Source organism: Lepidochelys kempii, chromosome 1 (assembly GCF_965140285.1).
Source record: "Lepidochelys kempii isolate rLepKem1 chromosome 1, rLepKem1.hap1, whole genome shotgun sequence".
Classification (NCBI taxonomy): Eukaryota; Metazoa; Chordata; order Testudines; family Cheloniidae; genus Lepidochelys; species Lepidochelys kempii.
In genome coordinates, this window is record NC_136380.1 from 67514571 (window position 1) to 67539625 (window position 25055).

Consider the following 25055-nt stretch of genomic DNA (forward strand, 5'->3'; position numbering starts at 1 on the left):
AACTGCTTCAAATGTTAATACAAAATGCCTGGTAATACTGTACCAACTGTCTGTGCCAAAGAGTTAATAAGCAGTAAGGGGGAAAAAACCCAGAGTATAAATACTCTGCGTTAACTAGTGGGTGAGAGCATGTAGTTTTTCCCCCAAATAATCTGTAGTTTAAAAAAACACACCACAAGTTATATAGCTAAGTTTATTTTGCATATACTGGGAGAATGATAGATGTTTGATAGTTGGTTGCAGCAACCAACATAGAATAGTAGATTTAAGATGTAGGGTCACATTCTCCCAAACTTCCCATACAACCTACAAACAGCAGCAAATCATTCTTATTACAGTGGATCTTCATCAGTTGCACATAACAACAAACAAACCTAAGAAATTAAGTTGGGAGCGAATAGGGAAAACAAATATTTAAGCGACTAGTCATTTATGTAAACACTTGTCCTGCAACATTAAACCTTACCTTGGGCCTTCTGCTTCGTTAATTGAGTGCTCCCTGTGTTACTGATACTTATGCGCTAGATGCTGTTCCTGAACTCATTGCTGCAGAGCATAATGGCGTGATATGAAGTGTTTCAGAAAACAGTAGAAGCTTTGTCGCTAAGTCAGCTGCAAGAAGAAGTGATGTGTATGAATGTATAGTATATGGTGTTTTATGAAAGATACAGTCTCTTTCTCCCAAAGAACTCTAGTTGATGATACAAGGGGAATTCAGTTCCCTTTGGCAGAACTCCATGTCAGTCTGGATGCTCTAAATACTCCTGTTCTACAGTTACTTAGCTCATACTGCTAAAAATACACTAGTCACAGACTTTATAAAATATCTTCTTTTAAAAGAATGTTTGGCAACAACAATCATTTAATGTTATTGTGTGCATGCAACCCCTATTTTTCAGAAACAGCTATTAATACTGATGAGAATTAACTAGAGAGACAAAATCAAACATATGCATACTGCTTGCATTTGGTTCCAGTAATATTTAAAAGAAAAGACCCATAAACCACTAACAGAAAGATTCTTAAATTATATTTTTTGCAATTCAGAAGTAATGTACTAGTTTAAATGAAATTGTATTCAGCAATAAGGGCATCAGAATCCCAGAAGATGATGTAACTATGTTAAAAGTGAGCATTATTGAATAATTCACTTTTGTAATATGCAAAAATTGGGTAATTTTTTCTTTCCTCTTTAATAACCATCAGTCTTAATATCTAACTAATGAAAAAACATAAACAGTGTCATCTGTCAGGTTACTGACAGAGAATACCACTTATTATAGCCTCATTGTTTACTTTAGCAGGTAATTTGTGGACCGGAATCATTTAATTGTTCTGAGTACATAATTACATGCCAGCATTTTCCAATTTAATTAAAATGTACAAATCTGAAGATTAAGGGATTTTTTTGAATTATTAATTATTTCTCCTCTAGGAAATCTTGTTGCTCTGCAGGAGATTTGTCCAGTGTACAACTATACGTATTTTTTTCCTTCTCTTTCACAGACAGACAATTTTCCCGCAGAGCCCAATTACATGGGCAGCAGGCAGCAGTTTGTTCAAAGGTAAGGCCTATTAAATAACTTTCTCGGCTTCCCCATTTGCATTCTTGTCAAAATTGCTTTGCCAGAGAGTACAATTCAAATTGGAACAAGTAAATACAACTCTCTCTTTTTTTTTTTAAATATGTATTTCAGTAGCTCCACGTTCAAGGACCCAGAAAGAGCCAGCTTGAGGGACAGCGGGCATGGGGACAGTGATCAGGCTGACAGTGACCAAGACACTAACAAAGGCTCCTGCTGTGACATGTCTGTTAGGGAGGCACTGAAGATGAAAACTACTTCAACTAAAAGCCAGCCACTTGAGCAAGGTGAGTGAAGCTTCCAATACCTACAAAGTGTAAAGCTTAAGCAATCATTATAAACCTATTAGTGCTACAGTTGGAGTTTATCATGGTGGAATTGATACTGCTATCAGATAAAACAGTAAATCTTGGCCCAGAGCAAAGAATGTTCAATATCTTTAAGTATAAACATGAAACTACAATAGCCTTTCTTTTTTTATTCCAAAGAAAATTTTAAAAATCATTAAAAATTAGTATTTTTCCAAACTATTAGCATATATTTTGTTTTCATGGACATTTCCATAAATGTATAGTGTACAGTCTTTCTGCCTAGGCATGCCTTGAAAATTGAAATTAGATATGATTACAACAACAGACAAAATAACATCTAGTCATTTCCATTCTTTACATAGTTTGGAGTGAGGTTTAAGAAAAGATCTTGGATATCAGGGGGGAAAAAAAACTGGATCAGAAGAAATTTTCAGTTCAAGGCTATATTTTCCTATTTGTAACGTTGACTTCACTATTCATCGCAATATAAGAAGCAAAGTGTCAAATAATGGCATCATACGATTTTCAGTATAATCATTTCATTCACACCCTAAGAAAGACGCAGATAAGTGTCTGTTAAGCTGCTACAATGATTTATACTAGGACAGCGGCAATGCTCTATAAGCATACATTCTGATAAATAAGCATGTTTATTGCCTCCAAGTCTGTGTCCAATTCTTTTTTTTTTATGCCTTTTCACTAATTATGATATCTTCTATTTCAAAATAAATATGACATTTCCTAACAATGTCAGCCAAACTGAATGCTCCAGCATCATGTATGTTTGTGTTTTTTGTTTGTAGTCTCAAAAGCAATGAGGAAATGAACAACTGAATTCTTTTGAATTTACTGTCACATATCTGTTAGTCATTTTAGTCTGTTGTGTGGAAAGTGATTCACAATGTTAAGGATATTTAAAAATTGATTAATTAAATCATTCTTAATGAGAAGCTATATTTATAATTAAGCAGAAATACATTATAAGCTTTTTATTAATTGATGATTAATTGGAACTAGATTTTTGCCTCTAGCACAGTCTGATCTGTAGCACATTCATCAGCAAATACACGCTCTACTTCATTTTTCTGATCATGTTGAGATTGCAATATAATTTTTGTTGTGTACAATATTTATAATGCTGCAGTATAATTTATTCTGTGTGTATTGGAGGGTTGACCTCATACAAGGCCTTGTTTTCCAAGTAATAAATGCCAGAAAGATTATTTTTTTTCCTGACCTTTTACCACAGTGACTCTGCTTATAATTGGACATTGATCTGTATAAAGATGCAGTGCTGGACTTTTTTTTTTTTTAAAAAAAAGAAACTGTTTGAACATGGATCTAAGTTTCTCAGTTTTTGTATAGAAAACAGAGGACAGGGTCTCCAGGCTTCAACATAACAGGTAACCTGAAAGTACAATGGAATTCCAAAAGACAAAAAAAAAGTGGAATTAGGAAAGTTATGTTCTAATAATCTAAACAAAATAGGTGCATTTTTAGGAAAGCGTTAAAAGACAGAGTTTGTATTATTGCATTTTGTGCAGCAACATGTTATACACATGAGCCAGATACAGGTCAGAATACAAGAAGACTAGTAAGCAAATTTAGTCAACCATTCGTATTGCTTATTTTTGTAATCATGCAAAGAGCTATTCGGAAGTTTGCATTTGTCATCATATCTGGATGAGGGGTCCTATTAATCAAAAAACTACTCATGCAATTGGCTCATATTAATTCCTCAGTTTCTTTTTATACAGAAATTGAACTATGAATATTAAGTGCAATCTGTTGCTGAATGTCAGCAGGAGGCATTTAGGCAAATCTGTTTTGGGGGGTTTTGCACAACAAATTAAATGTAAACATAGAGACGGCAAAGGGAGCTATGTTTCAAATGTAATTAAAAAGGGTAATGATATTTGTTGTTTCCTGTGAGTTCTTCAGGAACAAAATGGATGGTGGAGTTATGTAGACTAGGGTTTCAAACCTTCACTGAACTTCATATGGACACAGAGGTTCAATTCATGCAGAGATCATTGCAGGAAAGAAGCCCAAAAGCCCAATTCTGTTCTACTGAATCAATGATTGTTTTTCTGTTGATTTTAATGCGAGCAGTGTTGGGCTCAATAATTCTACCTGCACCGGTATAGTCTTTCTCTTCAGAAAATGGGTTTTGTTTTTTGAATGAAAAGGCCAGTTTGTGGGAGGAGACATATGACAAGTAAGATAATGAAAGAAAATGATCTTGTTTTCCATAAAGAAAAATTGTCTTCCAGGGTAAAAGAGATGGAAGAGTGGCCAAAAACCAGTTGTCTAGACCAGAGCTCAAAGTGGTAGCAGAAGTGCTGGCTCTGTCATCATTCTAGGTTGCACTCAAGGATGGAAAACCATCAATTTGTAACAAAAATTTAAGACAGGTGGTATTTGTTTAAGTATATTTAAAATGCTGTTGCTTTTGTTGATCTGAGGTCAATTAGAATTATTACGTGTTCAGCACTTTTTAATATTAGACCATGCTTAAATGGACTCAGGAACCTAATGTTAGGGTTTTGAAACTCTTGGCCTGAGTTTGTATCTGCAAACTTTTGTATATAATTTCCAAGCATTCCTATCAGAAGTGTAGCTCCAGACCCAGCCATGGTAGCAGCAGCAGGAACACTCGTGTGAACTGGTTACTGATACGTTAACAACTGTGTCATCTAATCTGGCTCAGAGCAGGTCTAGACGACATGGTGGTTAAATGTCAGTGGTTGATCTACACTGATGCTACCACCTGTACAGCCACACAGTGCTAGCAAAATAGGAAATTTTATGAAAAAAAATGTCTAGGATAGAAATAGCTTCTGGCTGGATATGGGGATCTGCGCAACCCAGCTCACATTTCGGCTTCCACCAAAGGAAAGAGACAGTGGAGAGCAAAGCCCAAATACATCTGCTGTTGAGAAAGTTTGATTTTGAAGGGGAAGTCTACAGGTGGCACTTTTCGTTTTGCGCTGGTCTCAGTACTATTAAATATGGGAGAAACTGCAAATGAGAGAATTTTTATCAAAACTAGACATTGGCCTCTAATGGGAAAAAAATAACCCACACGCTTTAAAAAAAGTCACTGGAACAATAAGTCTCGTGTACTAAACAATCATGTCTCCATTCAGTTATTTCAGTGAAGCCATCCTGCTATATACTTCAGTCCTCTCTTTCTATAAAAATGTCTAGCTGTCTTTTAATCTTATTTATACTATCTGAGTCACTATTCTTACTAAGCAACTTATTCAATATGCTTATGGTTTTGCCAGAATTTTTTGTTTATGCCTCATTTTTAGGCTGTGTCCCTGAGTTATTTTAACCCTTTCACCAGACAGAACAGTTTGAACTCATTCCCTTTGTTAAACACTTTTAACAGCTTTAAATAGTTCCTATTAAGTTACCTTGAAACTCTTCACTGCTCCAACTGAAATAGCTCATAGTATTTTTTTTCCAATAGTATTTTTTAAATACTGGAATCATTCTTTTTGATGCCAATGGTTTAAGCATAAGGGCAATAATATCTTTTCCTGGAAAAGATGACCAGAACTGAAAATCATATTCTAAATGGTATCTAGAAAATGGCTAGTACGATAGCAAAATAATTTGTATTCCATCCTTCTGTTAGTGCATCCTAGAAATCTATTTTCCATTTCTTGCAGCTATCCACAAAGTTGGATATTTTTCTAATAACTCTTAAATCCTTTTCCTGGTTAGAATGCTGCAGGATTTCTATTTCATTTCTGTTTTGGTTTATTTTCATTTCTATTTTGGTAGCGGTTTTTCTACTTTTTCCTACATAAAATTATTTTATTATTTTATTGTCAAAATTACTTTTGAGATCAAGTCTCTCTGAATCTAATAGCCTTGTTCAGTATTTGTTGTAACACAAGGTGTGGTATCATAATTTCAAATATATGATATCAAAGTTTGCTTTTCATCCACATCTCACAGGAGGAGTTTGCATAAATGCTGTTGCCTAGTTAACAATAACTTTATTCTTGAGAGAGAAGAAAGGACAGAGGAGCCTCCTGAGAGGAAGATTAGAAGGAAATTCTTCAAGATTCATGTCAGAGACTCCCTTAAACCCTATAATCTGTTTACCAGGTTTCTCCGCTAGAGGGTACAGTTTTGCCCTAATTTACACAACACGGCTACCCAGTATAAAAGGGGCAAAATGAACCCGCAAGAAAAATAAGAGATACTAAAGCATCAGCCCCAAAATATAATACTTCTTTCTTCTTACAACAGAAATACATATGCATCTTAACTGTAGTAGCGCTACCTGCAGCAATCTTATAACAAAAACATTATCAGTGTTTTAACATCTCAAAGAATATTCTGAACTCTTGAGTTTGTCCACAGAACAAAGTCCCTTAAAGTCTGTTGTAGCTTGTTTGTTGATTTTTTCCACTCTTTGAGCAAGAGTGTGATAATTTGTTCTTAAAATCCAGTACTCTGCATTGATTCCCCAATAGTAAGCATGAGATTATCAGAATTTTTGACCAAGAATTTTTCTGATCTCCCCATTGACAGCCTTGTCACAATTCCTGAGGTCCCCAGGATAATTAAAAGCCATTGGGATCTATTTAATTGGCTGAAATTCAGCCCTTGATGGTCAGTGAGGAAAGATCAGGCACAATTCTTTTCTGCTCTCTGACGCCATCACCAATGCTTTTCGTGCCATTTGGAATGATGGGTTGTTAAACAAGTGCACTAGTTTAATGAGATATCCAAACAAGAAGATTGTGGAGAAATTCCTTCTCACAGTTTGGTGATTGCCTCTGCTGAGAAACTGATTCAGGTTGGGAGTCCCCCCAAAACTGACACAACCTGTGAAATATTTTGTTCAACATTGCTTCCTCCCATAGGTTTCCCCCCCCCCGGACAGAACATCTTCTATCACATTCTCTCTGTGCCCAGAATGTGAATAGCTGTCAGACTGCACTACTTGTTCTGACGCCACCTAAGAATCTTTATGTCCAAGAGTATCATCCACTCCAACTTGGTTACCCCTAACATGGTCAGGTAAGAGACTACCTTGCTGTTGTATGTCAGGACTTGCACGCAATACCCATTCTTCACTTTCATCTGATTCAGTGTGATCCAGACCCAGAGCAATGCCAGCTTGTTTATACATAGAGTCTCTTACCTTTTGATGTCTCAGGGACTTTTCTCATTCTGATTTAGAGGTATCAGTTTCTAGAATTATAGAGTATAGAAACTATTTGGTAGTGCCCAAAATAAATGAGGTTTTATCCCTATCAGATTTGTTCCTTACCATACATTCCCTGGTATTCCCACTCCTTTTCTGACTTCTGTGATTTAAGCAAGCGCATCTGTAGTTTTATGTAAGCAGTTGCCATGGGAAATGCTAGCAACAAAGCTGCTTTATCAAGGAAACGACCTATCTAGCCAGCTGTCTCTGACCAAATCAGTTACCAACACCCCGTGAGATATTTGGGTAATGCAGTATCATTTTAACAATAGGGATTTTAGTTTAAGACTCAGAACCCACTGTGGCTTTTATTATTTATGTATGGCTTTTATGCTCAGCTCCAAAGGTTTCTTAATTTTCTGCAGTGCGTAGGATCTGATGAGAAACAGTCAAATGAAAAAGAGTCCCATTCAATTACATCACATAATGGCACACAGCTAAAAAGTGAAAATATTTTAAAGTGCTTATGTACAAATGCTAGAAGTCTAAGTATTAAGATGGGTGAACTTGTGTGCCTCATACTAAATGAGGGTATTGGTATAATAGAAACTTGGTGGAATGAGCATAACCAATGTAACATGGTAATACCAGGGTACAAAATATATTAGAAGGACAGAATAGGTCGTACTGTTGGGAGAGTGGTGCTATATATGAAAGCAGGCATAGAGTCAAATGAAGTAAAAATCTTAAATGAACCAAACTGTACCATAGAATCTCTATGGATAGTAAGTCCATGCTTGAATAATAAGACTATAGCAGTAGGGATATATTACCGACCACCTGACCAGGATGGTGATAGTGACTGTGAAGTGCTCAGGGAGATTAGAAAGGTTGTAAACATTTAAAAAACTCAATAATAATGGGGGATTTCAGTTATCCCCATATTGACTGGATACATGTCACATCAGGGCAGGATACAGAGATAAAGTTTCTTGACACTTTAAATGACTGCTTTTTGGAACCCACAAGGGGAGAGGCAATTCTTGATTTTGTCTTAAGTGGAACACAGGATCTTGTCCAAGAGGTGAATATAGCTGAACCGCTTGGTAATAGTGACCATAGCATAATAAAATTTTACATCCCTGTGAGGGGGAGGGAGAAACACCAAAGCAGCCCACCCCGGTACCATTTAATTTCAGAAGGGGGAGCTACACAAAAATGAGGAAGCTAGTTAAACAGAAATTAAAAGGTACAATGTCAAAACTGAAATCCCTGCAAGCTGCATGGAAACTTTTTAAAGATACCATAATAGAAGCTCAATTTAAATATATACCCCAAATTAAAAAACATAGTTTAAGAGGACCAAAAAAATGCAAACATGGCTAAACAACAAAGTAAAAAAAGCAGATAGAGGCAAAAAGCATCCTTTAAAAAGTAGAAGTTAAATCCCATTGAGGAAATTAGAAAGAAGTGTAAATGCTGGCAAGTGAAGTGTAAAAATATAATTAGGAAGGCCAAAAAAGAATTTGGAAGAAAAGCTAGACAAAGACTCAAAAAATAACAGCAAAAAAAAAAAATTAAATACATCAGAAGCGGGAAGACGGCTAACCAACCATTGCGGCCCCAGTATGATCGAGATGCTAAAGGATCACTCAAGGAAGATAAGGTCTTCACAGCTGAGGATGTGAGGGAGATTTCCAAACCTGAGCCATTCTTTTTAGATGACAAATCTGAGGAACTGTCATGGATTGATGTGCCATTAGAGGAGGGTTTTGGAAAAAATTGATAAATTAAACAGTAATAAATCACCAGGTCAAGATGGTATTCACCCAAGGATTCTGAAGGAACTCAAATGTGAAATTTCAGCACTACTAACTGTAGTAGATAACCTATTGTTTAAATCAGCTTCTGTACCAGATGACTGGAGGATAGCTAATGTGATGCCAATTTTGAAAAAAGTCTTCAGAGGCAATCCTGGCAAATACAGGCTGGTAAGCCTAACTTCAGTACGAGGCAAATTGGTTGAAACTATAGTAAAGAACAGAATTATCAGCCACATCGATGAACATGATTTATTGGGAAAGTCAACATGGTTTTGTAAAGAGAAATCATGACTCACCAAGCTACTGTAATTTTTTAGGGGGTCAACAAGCATGTGGACAAGGGTGATCCAGTGGATATAGTGTACTTAGATTTTCATAGAGCCTTTGACAAGGTCCCTCACCAAAGGCTCTTAAGCAAAGTAAGCTGTTATGGGATAAGAGGGAAGGTCCTCTCATGGATCAGTAACTGGTTAAAAGATAGGAAACCAGGGATAGGAGAATGGGACAGTTTTCAGAATGGAGAGCGGCAAATAGTGATGTCCCCCAAGGCTCAGTACTAGGACCAGTATTGTCCAACATATTCATAAATGATCTGGAAAAAGGGGTAAAAAGTAAGGTGGCAACATTTGCAGATGATACAAAACTACCCCAGATAGTTAAGTCCATAGCAGACTGTGAAGGGTTACAAAGGGATCTCACAAAACTGGGTGACTGGGCAACAGAATGGCAGATGAAATTCAGTGTTGATAAATACAGAGTAATGCACATTGGAAAACATAATCCCAACGATACATATAAAATGATGGTGTCTTAATTAGCTGTTACCACTCAAGAAAGAGATCTTGGAGTCATTGTGGATAGTTCTCTGACAACATCCACTCAATGTGCAGCGGCAGTTAAAAAAGCTAACAACATGTTAGATAATAAGACAGGAAATACCATATTGCCTGTGTATAAATCCATGGTATGTCTACATCTTGAATACTGCATGCAGATGTGGTCGCCCCATCTCAAAAAAGATATATTGGAATTGAAAAAGGTACATAAAAGGTCAACAAAAATGCTTAGGGGTATGGAACAGCTTCCATATGAGGAGAGATAAGACGGGGAATTTTCAGCTTGGAAAAGAGATGACTTAGGAGGAATATGATCAAGGTCTATAAAATCATGACTGGTGTGGAGAAAATAAATAAGTAAGTGTTATTTACTCCTCATAACAGAAGAATTAGGGGTTACCAAATTAAATTAATAGGCAGCAGGTTTAAAACAAACAAAAGAAAGTATTTATTCACACAACTTATAGTCTACCTGTAGAGCTCTTTACCAGAGTCTGTTGTGAAGGCCAAGAATATAACAGGGTTCAAAAAAGAACTAGATAGGTTCATGGAGGATAGGTTCAGCAATGGCTACTAGCCAGGATGGGCGTGGATGCAAAACCATGCTCTGAAGTGTTCCTAGCCTCTGTTTGCCAGAAGCTGAGAATGGGAGACAGGGGATAGATAATTTGATGATTACCTATTCTGTTCATTCCCTCTGAAATATCTGTCGTTGGCCACTGTCAGGATATTGGGCTAGATAGATCATTGGTCTGACCCAGTATGGCCGTTCTTATGTTCCTATCAGTAGATTGGTCAAGAAAACAGCACTTCTAAGCTTGAGAGTCTGATCAGCTGTACCACTGGCCGCGTCCTCCTCATGAAAGTACTAGGTGCGCTGAACAGACTGAACATTGTAACTTTCCATTGGTGTATTACTGCTTTTGACACAATCATCTAGCATTTTTGGTAATAATAACACTCAAATGGCTTTGCTGAAGTCCACTTTTGCTTAAAAAGTTTTCCTGTTGAATCTTTTAAGCTGTCCATTTTGAATGCTTATAGCACTAAATACTTGTTCAAGGATTTTAAAGGTAGGACAAGCCAAAACCAAGACTTTCTGACCAAAAATACAGATCTGAACTCGTCTCTGCAAATGTGCTGCCCCTCTAATATTTCATAGCAGCCTCTCCTGTAAGGCCAATAAGCATAAAAGATATATTTTAGCAAAGTTCAGCCACAAGTTGTTGGGCTAGATGCAAGAATTATTGGATGAAATTCTGTGGCCTTTGTTATGCAGGAGGCCAGTCCAAATTATCGTAACATCTAAAATGTATGATTCTGAGAAGTATCTATTTCTGTATGTTATATGATAGGAGAACTTACCCCCAAATTATATTTTGAACAAAACTAAGCCTGAGCCCGTCTGACATCCAGCTCTTATTTACTGATATTGGAGGATGTACAGTGTGTTTATTATATTGCGAGAGGAAGGGTTTGTTTGTTTTTGTTTTTTTGTCCCATCCCTTTAAAAGTCCTTTAATAATAAATCCCCTTTTTGTTTGCATGTTGTGTTTTTAAACTTGAGTCTACCAGTTAATTTTTAGATTGAATTTCTGCATTTTCAGTCTCAATTCCGTATTGAGAGTAGGTTCTCGGATGGCATTTTGTGATGTCAGGCCAGGAGACAATAACAGCTGCTGCTGAGAAGCTGGGTCCAAGCCTTTATGCTGGGTTTCTGCCATAAAGACAAGAGAATTCCCGCAAGCTACCTCCCTCCACCAATGTGCTCCCCTCAAGTCTTTGAAGCTTTTGGGAGTTCTAGCAGTAGGATAAAAGGGGGAGCGGGATGAGGAAGAGGATACTATGCTAAAAATGGGCAGAAAAATTATATGAAGTGTTGACCCTCTGATGGGAGAAGAGGTCAGGTTAATGTCTCTATCTATTTACTACCTTTATATTATATATAAAACAGATAAATGTAGGCAGATGTTACAGTAGTTGAAGAGTCAGTGAGCAGCACACTTTGCATGAGAATACCTCTATCTACTCTTACCACAAGCTGCGTTTCAACTGGAGTTGGGTTCATCCAGACCAGGTTTTCAACCAAGGACATGTTTCATTTTGTCTGGGCTCACCACTAGGATATCCTGGTGTTTTGGCAGTGTACTTAAGTATATGGGAGAGACTAAATGAAGCTATTTAGGCAAAAAATTAGGGGGAAACTCTCTCTGACTGACTTTCAAAACATACCGAAAAGTACTTATGTATCTATATGGAAATAGAAATGTGTCTTTGCAATATAAAGGGGGGATAATCAGACAGCAGGGCACTGTATATGCACCATTTGCTGTGCTATGCCACTTTGTCAGACAACATTTTACAGGCTACTTTGTTTTTTCTCCCAACAATTCACCTTCCTTTTTAACTGGAGGTTGGCCAGGCTAGACAGCTGTACTTTCCCCATTCTACTCCAAGCCTGCCAGTCTGCTCTTCTCCTCCAGGGACCTTCTCCCCATTGCCTGTGGGAAAGAAGACTTGTCCTGTGGGACTGGCTCCCAGACCTGCTATTTGAAGGGTCAGTTGTGAAAAGATTTCCATATTTTTCCTTCTATATCTTTATTTTTATTTTGTAGACAAAGTTTCAGCACCAGATTAATTTGCTATCTGATGCTGATGAATTCTTAAAGGGGAAGAGATTGAAACCTGATCTGGATAAACTACTACTCCATTTCAAATGCTGTTTGCTTGGTGTGCTTGTTTGCACATCAGTACCTAGGATATTCCTCAAGCTCACCACTGTTTAACAACAGGTCTTGTGTTTGAACTCAGGGTGTAAAGGGTAAGGTTTGGGAGCTCTACTGTAAATACTTATTTCTACATGTATTTCTGAAAGCTAAAAATGCAGATGTCCCCCCCCCCCAGCCACTCCTTCACACCCTCACCCCTAGTTTAAGCCTCTCTACCTTTTCCTGCAATCCCTATTTTGAAACCACCTTAGCTGTAGTCAGGGACAAAGTCATAGTGCGGTGATTTGTTCTTGGAAGTCTTGGAATTCATAAGTATTTCACATAGTAGAGCTTTGTGTTTTTTTACTGCAAGAAAAGCAGAGAAAAGGCTCACAGTGCTCAGTAAGATGAAGCACTTCTGTGTCAAAATTATTATCTTGAGCTAACAATGTTCTTTCAGATTCTTTCTGTAAATGGAAAGAAAAGTGGGGGCATTGAGAGATCAACAACTTTGGAACAAGGCAACCAAAAAGGAGATAGTTCTTATTGTTTTAGGTTTTATACATTTTTCTTTGTAGTAAACAGCTATTCTGTTGTGCTTACTTTTGTTAATAGAAGTTTTAGGCGTACACATATGAATTCATGATGACTTCATAAAACCCATACTCTTGGGACAGGATTGTACCCTTTTTCTGAGAAAGTTCTCGGTTTGGTGGACTTATATTATAACTTTCCCTTCCTTTATTATAGTTTCTTGTATGGAATTCAATTTTATTTAAAAGTATGTGTCTATGTTTGTGTGTGTATCCAGTTATTTAAATTACATAATTAGAGTATGTACATAATAAAATGTGATGATGGGCCATATCCTGCCTTCCTACATTAAAATGCACAGAAAGGGAAAATTTGCATTGAATAATCCCAAGGCTTTTTTGTCAGTGAGCATCCTCTCTGCTATGAGGCTTGGCTGGCTGTGGTGCAGAACTGGCAGGAGGTCTTGACTGCTGAGTGCTCTGAGGCAAGAATCCATGTAATATAATAATACTACTTAGCATTTATAGAGGGCTTTGCTTAGACACAGTGCTGTAACAACATTAACTGATTAATACTAATTACAAGTTGGGTCTAAACCCCAGGGATGCTGATGTATATATACTCAATGTGTATGTACATGTACTCAATGTATTCTGCCACCATACACTTATCAGATACCCCCAAATCCAAAATGGCAGCTGAGCTGGCTTCCATGTCCTGCTACCGCTTCCCCTTCATCCCAGCAGCTATACTTATATAACTTCCCTGCCCCAAGTGGGCTTCATATGTTGTGAAAGAGACTTATTGCTCCTGAGAGCAGCAGGAACTTCTGATGCATATTTCATCATGTTACAGTTCTTTATACTGAGAACACTCCATGTATAACAGATGTTCCCTGACTACTACCCTTTCCTGAAGGTGACATGCCCTTTTTTCTTAAGTTGCAGCTCTGCTGTGTGTGTTTTCCAAAGGAGCTGATAGTGGCTATGTGTTACTAGGAGAAGAAGCTGCATAGCGGCCCCTGTGCAGCATGCTAAGCTATATTTAATTCTGTCTGCTACCCTGTGCTACACAGAATGGAGGGGAGCATATGCCTGTTAGGGGGCTTATTCCTTCACCCACTTACTTCCCTGGTCCTTCTCGCATGAACAGAGAGCAACAATACCCGAAGTCCAAAGGTGCAAACAATTTGATGTTTATTGTGGGGAACTTCCAGCAAGCATGATTCCAGTTTCCTTCCTTAGTATCCCCCTTCCCAGCTCTGACCACAGAGCCTTACACCTGTGTCCCTGTTCCCATTCCTGCCCTTAGCCAAACATGATCCCAATTTCCCCATCCCCAATCCCTGTTCACATTTCTCCCTTTAGCAAAACATGATTCCAATTTCCCCCCGACACCCCACTCACTTTTTGATTGACTGCAGATTATATAGTAAAATTTGAGTTCTGCTTAGCTATACCGTAACCATTTTCCTGAAATTTAACTAACCAATCCTAACATATTGTAACATGATTATGTAACCAATTATATCCCACCACCTTAATTAGTTTACACCCAGAAAAATTAATTATACAGCAGACAGAAACAATCACAGAACTAGACAGAGATTATACAGACAAACAATAGCAAAGTGGGAACTATCATGACAAAACAATACAAAAGTGAGGATTTCACATCCCAGCTATTGATACGTGAGTTCTTGCCAGACAGGATGCTATCAAACTAAGTTTCCTTTTACATTTTCTAGGCACTTCCCTTTCTCTGGAGGTGATAGGCATTATCAGGACAGGACTGTGTTCCTAACAGCCCAATAGCACCTTATTTCAATGTGACTAGTTTGGAATGTGAGGATGTGACCATTCGCTTCCCAGCTTATGGCTGCCTCTGCTGCTTAGCCAAAGATCTTAGCGTAAGCACAGGGCCTCAGAATGTCACAGTACGAGAAGGCTCTTACACCGGCAGACAGTGATTTTGATTCTTTCTTTTATACCCCTAACTAGCCAAGTGATAAGAATACACCTAAATTCTTAAAGTATGGGCCTTTACAGACAGGCCTGAATATCTGTATCCTAACAATGCCCAATGTAACAAAGTTATGCTGTGACATCAGATTTCAGAGTAGCAGCCATGTTAGTTTGTATTCGCAAAAAGAAAAGGAGTACTAGTGGCACCTTAGAGACTAACCAATTTATTTGAGCATAAGCTTTTGATGCATCCGATGAAGTGAGCTGTAGCTCACGAAAGCTTATGCTCAAATAAATTGGTTAGTCTCTAAGGTGCCACAAGTACTCCTTTTCTTTTTGTGACATCAGAAAATCTTTATTTAAATCTGTAAATGTGTTGTACAAATTTAGGACCAAATTCTGCTAGCCTTACTTACATGAATAGTCCCACTGAAATCAAGGCAATCAAGCAACATATAACCCACAACTCCTAATATTTCAGATGTTAACTTTTTCTTTAATAGTATGTTATTAATCAACAGTTTCTGAAAGTTGATTATTTAAAATATCCCATTTTATTTTGAATTATGGGAGCAGTGTGAAAAATTCAGATTTGTACATTTCTTATACCTGTTCCCAGATTGTAAAAGTAAATGCAGTTTGCAAGTGTGTTCTTATGCCAGGGCAGTCCGTTAACCTCTGTGTTTGTGAAGTTTAATAATTCTAGGGTAAAAACTGCTGCTAGCTAAAACTTAGTGTACAGTATCTCTACCCTACTAAAGAGAGAGAGTGTTTTATAAGTTGAAAGATTTAAAATTGTCGTGTTTTTTAAATAGATCATTAATAGGCACCTTAGAAAAACCGAATATAGGAAGACTTGCGTGTTTTAACAGAATATTCAACTTCAGCCCTCCTCCTTGTGGGTTATTGTGAACTTGCATAACTCAAACCAGTTTTTATGTAAAAACTGAAGTTTGGCAGTCTCATTGGGCCAAATCCTTGGATGCCTCACCTGCCCAAATAAGGTTCAAAAGAATCTTAAAACTGTGCAGGCCAGGTGCAGGAGAAGGACTGTATCACCTTTCATACTGTGAAGAAAAATCTCTGCGATAGTCTCTGCAGTGTCAGTGGTCACAAAAAGTGGCCACTATACAAATCCACCGTTCCTAAACCCCACATCTAGTAAAAGCATGTGTTGTTTCTGCTGCTCCATTCCTAGGGTCTGTGGCCTGTTGGTGTTGAGGATTCTGACCGTTAGCCCTGTGACTTTTTTTGTTGACGTGAGCAAAGCCCACATTAAGTTAAAATTGCTTTGGGCACCATCAATTGGCAACATTGCTTTTTTTTTTTTTTTTGCTCTCTCAGTTTTTCAGTGCAGAACGTTACTACAATAGAACTTCAGAGTTCTGAACACCTTGGGAATGGAGGTTTTTCATAACTGTGAAATGTCTGTAACTCTGAACAAAATATTATGGTTGTTCTTTCAAAAGTTTACAACAGAACATTGACTTAATACAGCCTTGAAACTTTGCTATGAAGAAGAAAAATGATGCTTTTAACCATCTTAATTTAAATTAAACAAGCACAGAAGCAGTTTCCTTACCTTTGCAAATCTTTTTTTAAACTTTCCCTTAATGTTTTAGTAATTTACATTTAATACAGTACTGTACTGTATTTGCTTTCTTATTTTATTTTTTTGTCTCTGCTGCTGCCTGATTGTGTACTTCAGGTTCCAAATGAGGTGTGGGGGGACTGATCAGTTCATAACTCTGGTGTTCGTAACTCTGAGGTTCTACTGTATTTATTATTAATGAAAATTGTACCAGATTATATAAGCAACATGGCAGAGTTAATGTTGCAACCTTAACTTTTAGAATGTCTTAGCTTTTGAATACTTGATCTAAAATCCTGAATATTGGAATAGTGCAGTCTAATTTGAAAATTGTTTATTTAGGAATAATTGTCATGTTTTGGTGTTATTCTTCATACCTGAATGTTTCTTCTTCAGCAGAGGCCGAAGAATAATGTTCTATTTCAGAGAATTCCAGGAAAAACTGGGTTCAGTTGGCTACCATCTCCCATTGTTCTCAATGCGATAGAGGCCAGAGGATGCCCTTAGCAAAGACGAACACTGTCTCCTGTCACCTCCTGACAGACATAGAGGGTTACCATCTTCTCTGAAGGCATGTTGGCTTTATTTCCTTTTGAGAGACAATGGCTATTTTATAAGAGGACATCCTCACTGAGGGCAGGCCTCTGGCCATAGCCTCATTGAGAACAGTAGAAGATGGTGGCCATTTTGAAAAAAGCCAGTTCTTTTTGGGTTCTCTGAAAGAGATTTTATTCTTCAGCTTCCATTGACGGATGCATTTTCAGTAATGAAAGATAGTGTTTCTTCTATTGTACATACTCATAAATATTTCTTTTTTAAAAACTATCAGGCCTACTCAACAAGGAGGATAGGCGATGAGGTGTATGGGTGCAAACTAGGGAATATGTGTTCGGAGGAATGTAGGGGTGTAGAAGGGATGGTGGGCTTGGGGAAGATGGGTGTTTGTGTATTCAGAGGAATGTAGGTGGTTAAGAAAGGAGGGGAAAATTCAGGGTGGTGGTGCATGGGTATATAAAGGAATGAATGAGATTTTGGAGGAGGAAACTGGGGTATACACCATATTTTGCACTGCTGTGATGATGCAAAGTCTCTCTAAACTCAGTTGACTAGTCAGTATGCTCTGACTGGTTTGTGGTTCTCCAGAGTGCAATAAAGTATCCAGAGCATATTGATGAATCTGGCCCTAAAAATTAAAATAAAAAAGATATCTTCAAACTATTAGAAATATCACATGATAGCAAGAGAACACTTTTTATTAAGTGTTCATGTACAACATTTTCAATTAAAAAAAAACAAGAAAATTCCCATACAAAACCTATTTTCAGGTGAAATTAATGTTCAAGGTATATTAGGATGATCCGAGGAATGGAAAACTTGTCTTATGAAAGGAGACTCGGGGAGCTTGGCTTGTTTAGCCTAACTAAAAGAAGGTTGAGGGGAGATATGATTGCTCTCTATAGATATATCAGAGGGATAAATGCCAGAGAGGGAGAGGAATTATTTAAACTCAGTACCAATGTGGACACAAGAACAGATGGATATAAACTGGCCACTAGGAAATTTAGATTAGAAATTAGACGAAGGTTTCTAACCATCAGAGGAGTGAAGTTTTGGAATAGCCTTCCGAGGGAAGTAGTGGGGGCAAAAGATCTATCTTGCTTTAAGATTAAACTCGATAAGTTTATGGAGGAGATGGTATGATGGGATAACATGGTTTTGGTAATTAAATATTCATGGTAAATAGGCCCAATGGCCTGTGATGGGTTTTTAGATGGGGTAAGATCCAAGTTACCCGGGAAAGAATTTTCTGTAGTATCTGGCTGATGAATCTTGCCCATATGCTCAGGGTTTAGCTGATCGCCATATTTGGGGTCGGGAAGGAATTTTCCTCCAGGGCAGATTGGAAGGCCCTGGAGGTTTTTCGCCTTCCTCTGTAGCATGGGGCACGGGTCACTTGCTGGAGGATTCTCTGCTCCTTGAGGTCTTCAAACTACAATTTGAGGACTTCAATAGCACAGATATAGGTGTGAGGTCTTTTTTAGGAGTGGTGGGTGAAATTCTGTGGCCTGCATTGTGCAGGAGGTCAGACTAGATGATCATAATGGTCCCTTCTGGCCTAAATATCTATGAATCTATGAATCTATATTAGTAATTTAGGATAAAATAAATTACAGGGATGTTGCGGTTATCGCTAAAACAGGCATTATAATTTATACCCAGCAGAGTGATAGTTAAGGTTAAACTTTAAAGAAATCCAAAAATGTTAATATATGGAAATGCACTGTTAATGCTCCCAAACAGACTTAGTACTGCCCTATTGTGACACCAAGATGGGGGGTGGGGATTCCTATGTGTCTTTAAAAATGACAAGTGTCTAATCTTAGACCAGAAGCACTATGATTATTGCATGATATCACTATAAGCTAGGATTAATATTGTTTGGATGCCTTAACTGTGTATTTACATATCTCAACATATTTGGATTTCTTTTAAATTTAACCTTAACTCAAAACTTCCTGAGTTTATAATGTCTATCTCTGAAATAATTACAAATGCCCTGTAATATATTTAGCCCTAAATGACTGATATATATTCTCAACCTTAACTCCACCTTAACCTTGTTTTTGTCTGAGAAGGTATATTTTATCTATACTGAACTGCCGATGATTACTAAAACGTTGGCTTATGTGTTCTTTCTGTGTACATGTGTGTACAAGGGGAAAGATTTAAAAAGACAAATTTGACTGTCAGTGGAATTTAGGCACCTAGCTGCCCTTTGTGTCTTTGAAAATCTCCTCCAAGATTCTTCACTAAATATCTACTATTTTAAATTGTACAAAACAGACATTTAACCTGTTTTAAATAAGACAATGTAAGTTCCAATGTAAGCCCAGAAATGGCTTTAACATCAATGGAAAAGATAAGGAGCCAAATGCTACTTTCTCATTTTAAAGTAATTGGAATTACTCCAGATTTCCACCAGTATACATAACTGAAGAATTTGGCCCATGGGTTATAATAATAGATTCTCACCTAATCTTTCTGCTAGCAAAGTAAAGATGTAGGGCTACATTCACAAAGGGATTTAGGCACCTAACTGCCACTTTAGGCACTTAAACCAATACAGATGTATTGGGTTTCTAACTCAGGATTGCGAATTGCACTAGGCGTCAGAGTGCCTGCGAATTAGGTGTTGCTATCCTCAACATAACACCACCTAAGTCCAATTTGTGACTCTAACCAGCACTTACTATATAGCTGCATCCCTTCGAATGCAAATTAGGATATTTTTTGGCTTTCCAGATGTATGTAAAGACAGAGAAGAGAGAGGGAGAGGAGAGAAAAGAGAAAATTAGTTTTGAAGCATTAGAGTAGGAATACAGCATGTAATACCAAAGAGAAAAAGGCAAATAACCATGACACGTTTAGATTCCTTAAGAATAACCAGAGGCTGTCCTACCCACAAAGCAGCATAGTGTGGCCTTCTGGTGAATGCTGTATTTTTTACTTCTCTGTTAAGAACTAAGAAGAAAGCAGAAATTTATTTCGTCATCCTGAAGATTGGGAGCAGTTAAACTTAAGTTGTAGTAAGGCTTACCATAGTGTAAGTACACTTTGTTGTGTGCTGCAGAGACTAATCAGGGTAAGCAGAGTAGACCCACCTTTTCCTGTTTTGGATCAATACAATATAATCCTTACGTACTGCTGTAAATAGATTTAGCATAATTTAACTTTAAATTTTCTCTGCTCACTGCCAGATATCTCCTCTGTTTGTGTGAGATTTTGTTTGTTAAATGGGAAACAGATTAGTAAAAGAGGCATAGCAACAATTTTTTTGTGTGGGGGTTATGCAACTGTTTAATATTTACATTTAGTAGAAATTATCGGAAGCAGTTGAGAAGTAAACATGCTGAAAAATTGGACAAGAAAGTAAAATAAATTATTTGTCAGTCTGTCCAGATCTTAATCAAAATTTATTATTAATTTTTAAAGGGAGAGAAAAATATCCATCACATTGTTAATGAAATCCAGGAAATTTAAGTTACCTAAGAAAGAGAGCAACTTTAAAAGAATGTTTAGTTGAATAAAGTTAAACTTTTCCACTAACGAAGCTATTGAAAACTTAGGCCCAGATTCTCCCCTAGGTGGATTATTCCTCTGTAGAGACATGGAAATTGAAAGAGTTAAGACTCAGAGAGTTTCCTTGGTTTGGCCCTTCTAAAGAAGTGGAAAGCACGTTCAGCCTCCAAAATTTGCAGATTTGCCCAGCATCTGCCAGTGTCCATGGAGGTCCTCTGCCTTCCAGTTCCCTAAATATAGAGGCAAAGTTTCTTCAAGAGTCATGCTACCATGGACTTGCACATTGGCCATTGACCTCTCTCCCATGGGAGTGTGTTTAGGGGTCTGGCAGAAGTTGTTGTTGGAAGTGGAAGCATTAATTTATTCCTCAGATCTTTTCTAAATTAGGTGGGAGACACAGTGATTGTTTGTTCCACATCAGAAATGTGATACCTGTGGCGTACCTACCCATGGAAGGGCCTTACACGGTTATGGAGAAGAGGCATCCTATTGCAGAGCCTGATCCCCGACTTCCATGCTCCCACAGTTAGGTTCTGCTATTCTTCACTTGCAAAAGTGGAGACCAGCATAGGGCCCTTAATTCTTGATGCTATAGTTAAATATTCATCTGTTTAGCTCTGGAATCCATCTGGGCTTGTATCTCTGGTGCCAAAAGCTATAAAAATAGTGCATTTAATATTTAAAATTAGAATCTGAGGTCAACCTGTAGCTTTGCTGTAAAAAGCCAGATTGCAGTGAAATACTCTGCTCAAGTGATTTGACAGAAAATGTTCACTAGTAGCCAAAGAGTATATGGGACTCAGACTAAAAGTCAAAATAATTATCATGTTTATCTGACCACTTGAGCTGTTAAAAGTTATGTTAATTAAATACCAATGAATTATTACAAACATTAATTTAGGGATTAACTTCAGTATATGATATCTATATTTTGCATAGTGTTAATCTTTAGTAATTAATGTATCATTTGTAGGTTTGAAATAATTCACGATAATATTAAATCTAACCTTATTAAATCTAAGACAGTTTCTGTATGTTCATTAAATTCTTAAACAGCTGATAATCCTTGGCACATGTGTTTAAGAATCAGTCAGCATTTCATAAACATACAGAAACAGTCTTATTAAATCTAAATAAATATGTATTTAAGACACTTTGAGCCCTATCCTGCCCTATTATATTCATCATAGCTCAGCATCTATCATTATTTGCACTAAAATCACAAAATACTGCTCAGCATCAACATTATTAACAGTGAACATTCTGCCTTCTAAAAAGGCCCACATATGTAAGAATACACTAGGGGGCTGCACATTTGGCAAATAGAACAGGACTCCCAAGAAAAACATGCTGCATAAATTCCCATCTTCAAAGTTACCTCATTATCAAATGTTTAGCCCTCTGGGTGTACATCAAAAAACTTCCTGCAGAACAAATCTGGCTGTGTTGTACACCAGTCAAAACCTCGTGACCTGGAAATGTTAACAGTAGATTTGGGTTTTTTTTAAGTTTTCTCAAGTGGTGGCCAACTTGCACAGCCATCAGGTCATGAGGATTTCTTACTGGAAGGGCAGTTTGGTTACTTTATGAAATATGGCCACCTTCTTGTACTGGCCTGCTTTTTATTTTATTTGTCTAATCCTTAATATCCACACTGCAGGCTTCTTTTTTGTTTCACATATATTTAAGTGACTTGTTCTTTGGGGAAAATATGGGTTTACATTTCAGGAAAACTGGGTGTGCAAAATGTGAATTTCCACAAGATTCTCATAGGCCTAAAATAAACATGTTTATCTGAAAAAGTAAAAAGGCCAAAGTTTGTACTCAGAGGTAATGTGTAATTTAGATCCCATGACACTAACTTAGGCTCCCTTACATGCACTTCGATTTACTCTGCTGATGAATAAAAGATTCCACATGTGTATAACTTACACCCAGAGGATTCAGAAGCAGATGTAAGTTAAAGCAGTCTCCATCCTATTTAAATTTACCACATTCTACAGCTTCGCCTGGCTTTTCTGGGCTCTATGCTCTCTTACACTCTCTTCTACATCAGTGGTTGTTAGGGAGACTAACTTATCAGTCCCTTCTGAACTTGCCCTCAGATCTCTTGTATTTTGAAAATTCATTAAATTATTTGTTCATTTTTATAGAAAATACATTGTAAAATTATGTTTTAATAAACATAAGAGCTAAGTATTGTCATTATCAGCAAGGGTAGGAAGTAGCGCTATCAATCAAATTAATAAAGAGAAAAGGAGTTTCAGGTTAAAATAATTATATCAAGTGATATATAATAATAACTGTCATGTGAAGCTATTGAAAGGATATCTAGAATCTTATTTTCTCTGGATTTATGGGATTTTTAACCCTGTTTCTAATATGATTCCTCATCATCCAGGGCCTGCCCATTTTTTGTGTGGCACTGTAGTAAAGCAGGCTGTACAGTGTTTTTCTTAAAGAGACATATTGTATCGATATCTTTCAGACATTTTTTGTTGTATGTTCATAAGCAATCAGGTGGGTAAGCATCTGGTTTCACCAAAATAAACTAAGCTAAACTGCTTTAATTTTTTTCTGATGCAGATATTTTAAAACCTGCTTTAAGCAGAACTAAGCTGGTACTTAAAATAGCTCACTGATATTCAGAATAATGGTATGAAAGCAAGTATAGTAAAAATGGACATTAAGGTGCAGTGTAAGCACTGATTCAGCTACTACAACACTAGTTCAAAAATTTTAGCATGTAAGGTCTACATCTGTGTGAATTAAAAAGTGTATGTACACAGAGGCATTCTAGAAAGTGTGTCTAAAATCAGTCAATGGTGGTTGAAGCTGTGAGGAAATCTGAAGTGTGATGTCATCTTCAAATCCTGATTAGGACAGAAGAGGAAAGCAGCAAAACTATTTTCCAAAATGAGTTGGATAATATTCACTGTGTCATTTTCCCAATTTTAGCCTTCCTTGTGACCCAACTGACTTTATCAGCACTTCTTTATGAAAAGGATCTCCCATTGTCATGTCTGTTCCTAAAGGGTCAGGCAGATGTGTCTGTCTCTATTCTGCCTCATGAAAGGTCCGATATTTAGTTTTGTTCTCTCTGGAATATCCTGACAGTGTTAGTACTAAATAAAAGCTACCAATTCCCTGCTTGTGTTTATCCTTCTTGGGAGCTTTGCCTTCAGGAGTGGAAAATTATCATATGTATGTTTAGTGATTATATCTGCTTTTGATTAGTGTATAGACAAAGGTACATCTCAGTGAAAGTACTTTTGAGTAAGATTATTATTAGTTCCTTTATTATAAAATGTTCTAAATACAAAAATTAGTTCTGTTCTTTGTGCTGTGCCATCTTTTTCCCTACTACATCACCATTGGCCTGCTTGGTTATTTCGAGAGTTATTTCAGGGGTTATCTATACAAATCTCCACTCTGGAGTATAACTTTCAACAGTTAATATTTTTTCTCAAACTAAGACACCTCTCTGTGACTTTGGCACACATACAGCTGCATTTCCCATGATGGATACAGCACATACACTTCCAAATACATCATCTACAGTTCCAACTTGGACTGAAATTCAGATTGCCACAAAATGTGCACCTTGTTTCCTATATAAGTTAATAGAATCATAGGACTGGAAGGGATCTTGAGAGGTCATCTAGTCCAGTCCCCTGCATTCATGACAGGACTAAGTATTATCTAGACCATCCCTGACAGATCTTTGTCTAACCTGCTCTTAAAAATTTCCCATGATGGAGATTCCACAATCTCCCTAGGCAATTTATTCCAGAGCTTAGTCATCCTGACAGTTAGGAAGATTCTGTTGATGTCCAACCTAAACCTCCCTTGATGCAATTTAGGCTCATTGCTTCTTGTCCTATCCTCAGCGGTTAAGAAGAATTTTTTTTCTCCCTCCTCCTTGTAACAAACTTTTACATACTTGAAAAGTGTTGTTATGTCTCCTCTCAATCTACTCTTTTCCAGACTAAACAAACCTAATTTTTTCAATCTTCCCTCATAGATCGTGTTTTCTAAACTTTTACTCATTTTTGTTGCTCTTCTCTGGACTTTCTCCAGTTTGTCCACATCTTTCCTGAAATGTGGCGCCCAGAACTGGACACAATACTCCAGTTGAGGCCTAATCAGCACGGAGTAGAGTGGAAGAATTACTTCTCATGTCTTGCTTACAACATTCCTGCTAATACACCCCAGAATTATGTTTGCTTTTTTTGTGAAAATATTACACTGTCGACACATACTTAGCTTGTGGTCTACTATGACTCCCAGATCCCTTTCCATAGTACTCCTTCCTAGGCAGTCATTCCCCATTTTGTATGTGTGCAACTGATTGTTCCTTCCTAAGTGGAGTACTTTTCATTTGTCCTCATTGAATTACATCCTATTTACTTCAGATCATTTCTCCAGTTTGTCCAGATGATTTTGAAT

At 37.3% G+C, this 25055-nt stretch overlaps 1 protein-coding gene across 8 annotated transcripts in view; it reads left to right on the forward strand.

Annotated features, from left to right (window-relative positions):
* Positions 1-25055, forward strand: part of PCDH17 (protocadherin 17) — a 106504-nt gene that overhangs the window by 31632 nt on the left and 49817 nt on the right. For 7 of the 8 annotated variants that reach the window (XM_073346085.2, XM_073346104.2, XM_073346110.2 and 4 more), the window contains 2 exons: positions 1507-1565; positions 1698-1870. In XM_073346085.2, coding sequence (XP_073202186.1) covers positions 1507-1565; positions 1698-1870 — 232 coding nt within the window. The remainder of the gene's footprint in view (positions 1-1506; positions 1566-1697; positions 1871-25055) is intronic. The other variant, XM_073346099.2, reaches the window with a different exon arrangement.